The sequence below is a fragment of the Ylistrum balloti genome, unplaced genomic scaffold (assembly GCF_031769215.1).
Source record: "Ylistrum balloti isolate Yb309-2 unplaced genomic scaffold, AGI_CSIRO_Ybal_v1 Utg371268, whole genome shotgun sequence".
Taxonomy (NCBI): domain Eukaryota; kingdom Metazoa; phylum Mollusca; class Bivalvia; order Pectinida; family Pectinidae; genus Ylistrum; species Ylistrum balloti.
The window spans coordinates 164,990-176,074 of record NW_026782683.1 but is presented as its reverse complement, the minus strand read 5'-3'; the positions used below and the strand labels follow the sequence as shown (position 1 = coordinate 176,074).

The 11,085-nt window shown below is 33.2% G+C and overlaps 1 protein-coding gene across 1 annotated transcript; it reads left to right on the top strand.

The window, feature by feature from the left end:
• The first annotated feature begins 1,151 nt into the window (after positions 1-1,151).
• On the top strand, positions 1,152-10,784 carry LOC132561716 (uncharacterized). The gene is made up of 3 exons (XM_060226417.1): positions 1,152-1,173; positions 7,831-8,028; positions 10,633-10,784. The coding sequence occupies exons 2-3, from the start codon at positions 7,833-7,835 to the stop codon at positions 10,782-10,784; spliced, it is 348 nt and encodes a 115-aa protein (XP_060082400.1). The 5' UTR covers positions 1,152-1,173; positions 7,831-7,832.
• Positions 10,785-11,085: the final 301 nt, after the last annotated feature.

Below are 11,085 nucleotides of genomic sequence, written 5' to 3'. Positions count from 1 at the left end.
GTTACATTATTGTCTTTTAATTACAAAAACAGAATTGAAATCAGCATTGCTCCGTACAGCTTTGAGAAGGCAACATCTTGCAGTTCTCATTGATCAGGTAGGTGTTCAATGGAATCAAATGACTATTCGTTATCTACGGTTTATAAGTATGATTATGTACTTATATCTCTTTATTATGTATCAATGGTTTGTTAAAAAATGTCTACAAAACGCATTTTACGGGGACGTAAATAATTATAATGAAAAGAAAAAAAGCTAAATTGCCGTTCTAGTTAAACGGGACATGCTTATGACGTCATAAATAACATGAATTAAACATTTTTCATTTTTCATTGGATTCGTGTGTCACTTTGCTGTGCATATTATAATAGATGAGAAATTGCGTATTTTGTTACAATGTGATTTCAAATATATACGTTATTTTCATTTCATATGATGTTTTATCAAACGAGTCTTAGATTTTCGTTTTATTTTTGCAAGCCTTGGTGAGCATTATCATAAATAAGATATTGTGTGTCGGTTTAACAGGTTATTTAAAATATATACGTTATTTTTATGAATAGTGCTCTAGGCTATGTTTCATTTATGAAATATCCGGAAAAAACACATATTTGGTGAATTCACTTTACAACAAGCGGATTAGGTGATTTCTGTTTATTAATAAGTATTAATGTTATGTGTAAAATAGACTTTATAAAAGTTTACATGAACGCAAGAGAATATTATCTCTCTCATATAAACGTGTCCCGATTGATTTCCGGCGAAATCTGTTATATGTTATATTTAATGAAGCTTACATACAAATGTTTATGTGTTTCACAGAAGACTGTATAATACTAATATCAATTACCATGTTCACAATATGCGATTTACTAGTTTTTACTATTATTGTGGATGTTCGCAATTTTCCATGAAAATGATCATTGTATTAGCGCTGCTCATGATTGTTCGAGTCATATTATAAAAATTATAAATCAGAGAAAATTACCTATTATTTTCAATCATCAAGTTTTTCAATGTTGACCTTGTCCTGACTTTGTGTTTACAATGTTAATAATTCAAGTGACAGTTTTATTTACGTTTGATTTTTCAGGGCAGTCCATTAAACTATCGAGATGGTTCACTCGGTTATTGTCAACATTGCGTTCATGTGTGCTCTATTTGGGTTTGTGTGTAAGTATCTTAATAAGTATGTCTTGCATCGCTCCTTATTTGATTAAATGTTTCTTCGTTGTTAAACAAAGACACCACCAGCAATGATTTGTAATATATTTGTTATCTGATAAAGATAGCATTATAGCACGTGCTTATCTCAATTACATATAGTTAATTATTAATTAGCTTTTTACTGTAACATTTTCGTGGGTTTAAAATTCTGAGTTTTTAAAAATCTTTCACTGGCGCTTACTTTTGCTGATAAACAGTACTCTGTCTTGAAATCCACTTTGTTTTTATCAATTCGTGATATACAATCAATTCTTGGACATTTTGTTTCATGATAAAGAGCACCAAAGACATCAACGAGAATGAGACGTTTGCAAAAACAGATAACTTTATAATATTAAGATAAGAATGATGGGTCCCATTTTTTACACATGAATATGTCGGACAGTTTATATTTAAACAATAAGCTTACTATCATGGACACACGATTTTTAGGAGTCGTCCAGAATACCAATACTCATTAAAACTACGAAACACCTGTCTGGATATAAGTGAACTCATCAATATGACCTTATTAATGTTCTTGATTTTCAATTCAGAACATTCAAGATTACGGTTTTTCATAAATTGAACACGCACTTAAATGGGAGCAAATTAATTGCATTTATTGCTTTGACAAAGTAAAAAATGTAATTTCATTGTAGGGCAGAGTGTCAGTTTGGTGATGGGTAATTTAATGCATTATGAGTGTAGGTTACAAAGATAAACGGAATTCCCTTTATTCTAAATTATAGCGTTTAAAGATTCGTCATACCAAACATGTTTTATCAGACTTTGTCGTACAATCGTATATCACTTAAAATAACATTTAATAACAGTTTAACAGTACTTTATTTGGTGAAATAACTATCAAAATAAAGTTTAATCCATTGTTGTCAATGTCTTATCGAAACAAAAAAAAAACGCAACATTTTGTCTGCAATGCAACACCACATGACGTTACTTAGTCGCTGTACGAGATGTGGTCAGCGTCACATCCCGCACAAATGTTAGAAGCCCCAATAGCTCGTTTGTATCATGTTGGTAACAATCACTGCAGCACACCTCCTTGTCATCGAATCCAATCTGGGCGTCTGGATCTTGTTGTTCCACTCTGATTCTGACGTCTCCTGCAATTCACTGATGGCAACCTACTCGGAATTCGTCTTTCGAGCTCACCCCACATATGTTCTATAGGAGCCATATCTCACGAAAGGGCTTGTTAATCCACTACTGGGATGTCATTTGTACGCAGGAAGTGTTAGGATATCCTTACTCATGTTGCTTCCCCTTGTCTTGTCGTAGGAACCACTTGATCAACGTAACTTACTGTTCCATGTTCAGGCCCACCATATCGGAAAGTTTGAAATGCACGCTGGGTGCGTGTTCTATACACAATCACGCCTCAAATCAGAAGCATTGTCCAACCTATTCTCTTCAAGGCATTATATCCTCCTTGAGTTCGCTAAACACGTGAAATATTCATCACCCTGTTTGTCGTAACATCGACTTTGATAAGTGAATACAAAGCCAGTCCCCACAAAATACGATGTCGGTTATTGTTTCAGGAATGTAGACGTCTTTGTCTGTGTCGCAATGTCAACACTTGTCCACAGGCCAGGACATCTGTTCTGCGACGACGACACTGGGCGATGTTGGAACTGATCTTAGGACATCCAGACATCTTCCTTGTTGTCATCGTGGCTGCAAAATATGTAACGTCAATGGCATGTTCCGGTACTGACGTAATTCGTTGACGCCCACAACAACGTCAGTCTTTTTAGAAACCACTAACTCGAAAAAAATGATAACTAACCGATAGATTACCACGACATGACAGCCGTAGTCTCACACAACGTGTTCTTGTTTGCGGTCTGCTTGCAACTGTAAAATTCTGCGTTCACGGTCTTTCTTACCCTTTGTGCATTAGGTTTAAATATCACTTCAAAATATGTTATGTACTTGTGTATTAGATAGAGTTTGGCTGCTAACGTGTAAAATGGACTTAACATGACCCAGCGACCGACCGAGTGATTAAATATGTAATGTACAGAAGTAAGTAGACCTAAACTTTAAAACTGATAACCATATATTTAGGAATTAATCATGATTTTTTTAAAATTTCATAGTCTTTCTGCAGTTTTGTATATATAACAACAGCTGAAACATATCTGTTTTCCTGATTGGAAATTTCACCGACAAATTTACTAAAGAACACGTTTCAAATATTTTCGAATATACATTTAATTAGAAGGCTTAAACAGGTGTTTTTGTTGATGATTAACACTGATAATTCGTAGGTCAAGATTACTTCTTATGAGTAACCATGTCGGAAAAACGGCGATCATTCTGCTCCAGCGATCCAGCCCTCTGAGTCAAACCAGTAGATGTTTTATTGACTTCTTGACCCACATTGGATTTCCACGATCAATATTTTGCTGCGTTCGATATTATCAGATATCATACCTAGTGTTCCTAACAGCATCAGCAGTCTACGTTAACAAACAGGTGCTTTAATGTTTCGGAATAAATTAACTAAATATAGATATACATTAATATTAGAATTGTCATAAAAAACCATGCGATAGCTTCCAGTAAAATACACCCATTTTACTCTTCTTTTCCGTGAATGACCAAGAATTTTAATCATAAAAAACATTTACGGTATTCCTAAAACTGTTTCAAACCAATCTCAAACGTTTGTTTCATGTTCGTTTTATAAAGAACACTTGTTCGAGTTCATCAAGTTGTGATTGCTTTATAATCATTTATCTTGTATTTCAGATCAAACTGTTATCGTTTTTTTATATATGAGATATGTTAAAATATCTGATTGCATTGAAGATATCAAATTTAAATTTCAAAAAATATAAAATAGAAATAACATCAAACAAAATAATTTTGATTTTAACACATGATTTACATAAACGTTTTTAATGAAGATACGAAAATGAATTTTAAATGACAAAGAAGCAAATAAAGGCCAGAAAATCTCTAGAAATACGTCCTTCAGCGAAATGTTAACGTTTAAAGAAAATAGCCATTGACAATAAACATATTGTATACAAACTGTTTTACATATGATCGTAAGAAGTGTTGTATAATCCCCGCCATAACATTACGACAAGTTCGTGTAAAGTCATGAGGAGTTATTCTATATATACTAAGACAATGGAATGATTGAACAAGATAAAAAAGAACAAGAATATACCTTCATATGAATATTATAATTCAAACGCAACTTCAATAAAACTAGAGGGAAAAAATCCCAAGAAAATACAATTATAATCATTATCCGAACTCAAAACAACTTGTGCAAAATATGAACAAAATTTATTATATTATGCATTTTACGCATCAAAACAATTACCCTAGAGTAACATACAACAATAAGAAATAAAGGTGATAAAATATAATGAATTTATTCGTGTAGTGAAATGTTTGAACTACTGTATTAAAAGTCAGCCATTTATTTTCAATGTGATATGTCACGAATATATATATATATATATATATTATTTCAATAGTTTAAGTTTAGACCAATTGTGACCAGCTGAAGTGTTACTACAGCCACTTAAACACATTTATGTAATAAAACATTTATGATACATCGTAATGAGGCATGAGAAATTTATTCATAGATATGGGGCAACGTCTTCAAATATTTTCTATAATTCGTATAAAATGACCATATGCTCCAGGCACTGAATTTATCAACCTTGCAATGTTCTATTGCTATGCAAGAGCCATCTTTCAGATGACGTGTTGTCGGAAAAGTATTGCATAATCAGGCATATATTTGATCTCGTTTATGAAAAAATAATAGTTCACAGAAAGCACACTGACGAATGCTTGTTTCAATAATTCATTCATGCATCACTTACATCGATTGTATTTGTTCACAACAGATCAGTTCATTTCTGATTCATTTAAGAATAATCTGGTAATATTTGCATCACATCGATGACACGAATATATAATTCAAAGATAACAACAATGTTGTCTTCAATCGTATATCTTACTGTCATCGTGTTCATTATGTAAGACACAGCCGGTCATCACGATCTTCATAAATTTAGAAAAAAGACAGACAGGAGTGATTAATTACAAGCCAGTTCAGTATGCAAATGGAATCCATGTCTGTACTATAGTCGTGATGACGATGTCAGCAGAATTTGAACTTTGATAAGATCTTACTAATTTAATGCCTGTGTCATCCAATTATTCACCGAACGTAGTTGATTGTATGAGAACCAACTGCGATAAATACATTCCTACATTCCAGTGATCCAATGCGAACAATGGGCAAAACACGTTTTGTCCAACCTTCGATAATGCTGGTGATAGACCTAAGTCCACCACACTCGCTGTAATCTGCACACCTCGTTTTAATTCGTTCAAATTGTCGTATGTTTATGATTATACTTCTTGAAATTGAAAATCATAAGGATACAAGATGGGTCTCTGAAACACTATGCCCCCACACGCGACAAAATTCTGAAGTGGGACATTCAAACTGTACTGTGTAAGTCATGTGCTAATTTCATGCACACATCGTGAAACACTTATGTCTTCATTGTGGTAATCATCTTGTTTACTTTCAAATGTAAGTCAAAGGTCACGGTCAACTTCACATTGTCAATCGTTTTGGTACCACCAGTAAGGCCTCATCACAAAGAACGCACATGTATAAAAACCCTGCCTATTACGGTGCAATAGTTATGGGCAAGGTTTAAGTTGAAAAAAGTCAAACAGCACAAAACTAATATGTCTCCGATCTTTCGAGCTGGGAGGACAAAAACGTTTTTAATGTTACTTTCGATATATCTGTTTTTTTCTCGTTTACCATCACACGATTATGATCCAGAGCATTTCCGAAGAGTTCTATCTAAGCCTACTGTATCTCATTATTGATTTGTATAGAAAATTGCTATTCACTCGTGCTATCCACAAAACCATTTTGTTTCTTTGATCTGGATATTTTCAATGCACTGGAGGGTTCATAGTATAGTTATAGTATCTCCAAACAGTGACAGGATACACATGCTATATGTGTTTGTCCAGTTTATAAATATACCACAGCGCAGACGTACTAACCCAAGTTTCAAGAACTTTCCTTAACTTTTGAAAATCTTGATTACTATCGGAAAGCATTACCTAAGTTCAGGAACATTTAGCTTTTAGGAAATTTCTTAGCTTATGAAATGCTTTCTCCAGGTAAATTTTAACTTTAGGAATGAATGTTTCTTTCATAAATACAAGCGACAATATTAAAACGTTTCGTTTTCTAAAAACACAAAAGCAACTGTAAATATAAAATTACCATTATACTACGATAAAATATATAATATGATTCAAATTCACTTGGGTACCATCTTGGACAGTTAATGGTAACTATATATTGAAAACGATATTTCATATTGTTACCTGATTTGCTCTATGTAGGTGTGTAATTTACCTATCAAGGTCCATTAAGGTACAGTTTCCATGTTTATCAAATTATAAATTACAATGTATATCTTTAAAGCTTACATTCGTACTTGTATAAAACAAATACCTGTCAATAATGAACATTGCTGCCGTTTAGGTCACACTTTTCTGTTCCCTCGAGTGGTCCTCAAAGACAGGGATTTTTTTACTGCCTTTAAATATTACATGATGTTTTGTTCTGACAATGCATCTGAAGTGTCAAAGATTGAATCTATGTATCAATGTATGTTTATTTTGCACGAAGTGAAAAATCCAAATGTATTGCAACACTTATTGCACTCTAAAACGGACATTGATATAACTGAAACAGACAGAAAAACCTGTATATTTTATGTCATGTTAACTTTACTCAAAACCTTTGTATAAATAAAAAGTAGGAAAGGAGAACTAAAATGACATAAATAACACTAAATCTGTTCTCTCTTTGTAAGGTTTCGATGCTATGTGGTTCAAAATGGGGGCTTACTAAAATTTAATGCTTTACTGCCTAGATAGATAAGGAAGCACTATGTATACTATCAAGCTGAACAACTCACAGTAATTTTTGGAGGGATAAAAACGGACCATATCAATTTCAAAGGTATTCTTTCCATCATGATTTTTTTTTATTTCACTGTTAATTGTCAATTTCAAGGTAGCAGCGTACAACAAACTGCACTACTGTGTGACAAACAAAATGATATACATACATACGTGAAGTGATATAATAATCCTGAAATAGTTTAATCGGTTCCCTAACAATTGTTGAATGAGTCGATCTCCTGTTTAATTTTTAATAAACAACAATTTAAGGAAATTAAAATATATATTGTAACTCATTATTAGTCGAAAACATCATTTAATTAAAAAAAAAAATCTTCCCCTTTTGATGGCGCAGTTAGATATGTTTGTATTTATAAATATTGTTTGTCTTCAAAAAGTAATTTTGGTAGGAAAAGAAAATGAAGTAAAAGAGAAATGTTGTTCAGTCACATCAAAAGTTCTTTTGCAAGGAGGCAGAGTTCCGTTTAAAGACATCGAGTCACCTTTTTATTTTCCATCATTTCTCAATTCTCTGATATGTCTCAATATTCAGACCACTTTATGATGTGTTATATTATATCGTAGTAGAGTTTTACGTTTTATTTTTCAATTCAGATATGCAAATGAACAAATATGGTGACTGCATCGAATTTTGTGGAGGTTTACCCCAGGAAGCCTCGGGACTCGTGGCAGTCTGTATACCGTCGTACAGGAGGAATTGCAGCAACTGTATGTTCTTCGATAACTTGTGTCCAGAAGTGAAGGAATGCAGCACAGAGATAACAGCTGATGGACGATGCCGTGTCTGTCCAGGTAGCCTTAACTATTGTAATCATTGTAGGAGAAGAGGACAAAAAATAGTTAAAATATTATCAGCACGAAACATAAATATGTCTTTCTTAGGTATCAACAGCAGGTAAAAGATTGAATTATCAGTAAGAAATATTTTATTTCTTAGCCCTTCAAGTTAGGTTTACATAAATAACTGAATAAAAGGGTAAGGACAGGAACACTTATCCTTAAAACATTGATACAAATCGTAAATTATATAACAACAAAATGCAAAATGTTGGACGCTATCCCAACAAAGTCGATTCAGCTTCTGTTTGTTCTAGCGTTTGTCCGTCCGATGATATGAACAATTAATTACTTCTGTTTCTTATACTTTGATATTCTATTCTTTACATATTTATCCACCAGAAATAATGTTTCCATCAGCATAAAGATGTGTATATGATACTGATCTAAGAACCCAAATAAATTAATAATGAAAACATGAATCTCTATTTTAGGGAGACTTGTATGCAAATAAAACACGGCGAAAAATGCTTGGGGCTATGTAATGGTGTGAATTTGGTGTTTTATTTGATGGCGTCTAGGCGTAATGAAAGTAGAACAGGTGTATCATATCATTTGTTTTACAATGTTGTAATTACCCACATACATTGATAGTTAACGACTTCATTATGACAAGCTTTGACATATATTGACAAGTGACTATGTTATAATCACCTACGGTTTATAAAGTATGGACAGAACTTTTATGTGTTTTGGTGATAAAACATTTATGTGCTTTAGTGAAAAAACTTTCATGTGTTTTGTGACAGAACTTTTACATGTTTTGTGACAGAACGTTCATGTGTTTTGTGACAGAACGTTCATGTGTTTTGTGACAGAACTTTCATGTGTTTTTGTGACAGACCTTGTATGTGTTTTTGTGACAGAACTTTAATGTTTTGTTGTGACAGAAGTTTCATGTGTTTTGTGACAGAACGTTCATGTGTTTTGTGACAGAACTTTCATTTGACAGAACTTTAATGTTTTGTGACAGAACTGTTATGTGGTTTTGTGACAGAAGTTCCATGTGTTTTGTGACAGAACTTTCATGTGTTTTTGTGACAGACCTTGTATGTGTTTTTGGGACAGAACTTTAATGTTTTATGACAGAACTTTTTTATGTTTTGTCTGAAGAATATCAATACATCACATCATTTCGTTTTTGAAGAAATTTAGACGAAAATATCAATGGGCTTGCATCACTCGGCTAGTATTCATTAGCCATTAAAAATACAATTAATGTTCATAATAAATATATTTCCACGTGCACCATTATCATTCAACGTTGGGACATCTAACCAATTTTGACCAGTTTCTACAAGAAACTTAAAAGGTTCTAACACTCAGCTCTATACACTTACAGTTATTACCTGGATTACAGGGAAAATTTTCTTTTTTGTTTCTTTTTCCCCTCTTTTTCCTCGATATTTGTTTGGCCTCGACCTGGAAACACGTTTACAACAGATGTTCTGCTTTTCGGACTTTTAGTTAACCGGAAAAAGTATTGTAGACATTTTAGTAAATTTTAACTCTGTGATTTTGAATATGGTTCAGGATCATATTTTGCAAACCTTTTCGGGCTTCGTTACAGAGACGTAAATGTCAAATATTGTACTTCAAGTGTCAAAGTAATCTTGTTGACGCAATTGTTTTCAAGTTTGAAATCTGAGAGACTTACCTGCCATTCTCATCCTCCGTAGCCTTTTGGTTCATCAGAAGAAGTCGTTTTAATGTTTTCACAAATATGACACCCGTGATCTTGCAAGTGGATCAAGGTTATTTTTTTCAAACTTTGTTTGGCATTATCCAATGAACCTGTTACTCAAATATCATTACTTTAGTAATTCTGCTTATTGACAAGAAGTCGTTTAAATGGACGCCGGACGGAGAGACCAGGTGAGCTAAAATGACAGCTGCAACCTTTCAGCATGTTTTTCAATATCTCGGTAAAGATCTACAAACATATCTCAAGAAAGGAATCCTCATCCGTTTCGTTCGGAAAATGTCGGCATGTCAAAAGAATTACAATCAAAATTCAAATTTGATGAAACTAAGGCAAAGTCTGAACATAGGAGATTTTAATGGACCCCCTGCCTCCCCCCCCCCCGAACAAGGCGATGGAGAATACAGCGAGGTGTTTTAGAAAGCTAATTATTTTCTCGTTCATCGATAACACCCCCAATTCCAAATTTTACATGGCTCGACAAATTACTTGTTTAAGATCTGTTTTAGAGTCAATTTAGTTTCATTGACACATCAAAATGTTAAAAAGTGATTCATAATATTAATACGGCGAACTTTACAGTCTATCAGTTCCTGCCATTGGATCAACATTTTTCTGACATAATTAGAACTTAAATTAAAAATCATTTACAGTTAATCTATATTCAATAACTTTCAAACAAATTTATAAACAAAAAGGTCGTTTATCTGTAAAAGCATGCACCTCTATGTATGCGTTTTTGTTGTGAACTTTCAAACTACAACAATTAATGACGTACCCTGCATCTCTTGTCATACGCTTTATATCGCTATGGCTTTATATTTCTTTTGTTAAAAGATGTTCAATTATCTTTTTAGGTGAGGTATGTGCTTACGACAAGAAAGGCTACTTCCCGGGAGAAGAATTGAACTCTTTGGATGAAAAAAACAAATGCTTATGCAACAAGGATGGGAGTATAACCTGCAGTCATACGGAACCGGTGCTTATGTCTGAACTATGCAACTTATAATCAAGGTTGTTTCTAAATTTCGAAACACCAGTCAACAGAAAAAGACCATGTCAATACTTTATTTTTTGAGACTGTTCTCATTTGTTTTGTATCACACTGATAAACTTATCATAGTAACATGACCATCAATTGAATTTCCATTAAAAAATCTCGCGAATTTAATTATCCTGCGGGGTTATAAGTTGGTATGTGTTTTGATGTGTTTCTACTTGTTGTAAGATTCGGTAATAATTTGGAATTCGTCATTTACTATTAAATCATCGTTAAAGTTTAAGATCATATTTCTCCACACGAAAATTTA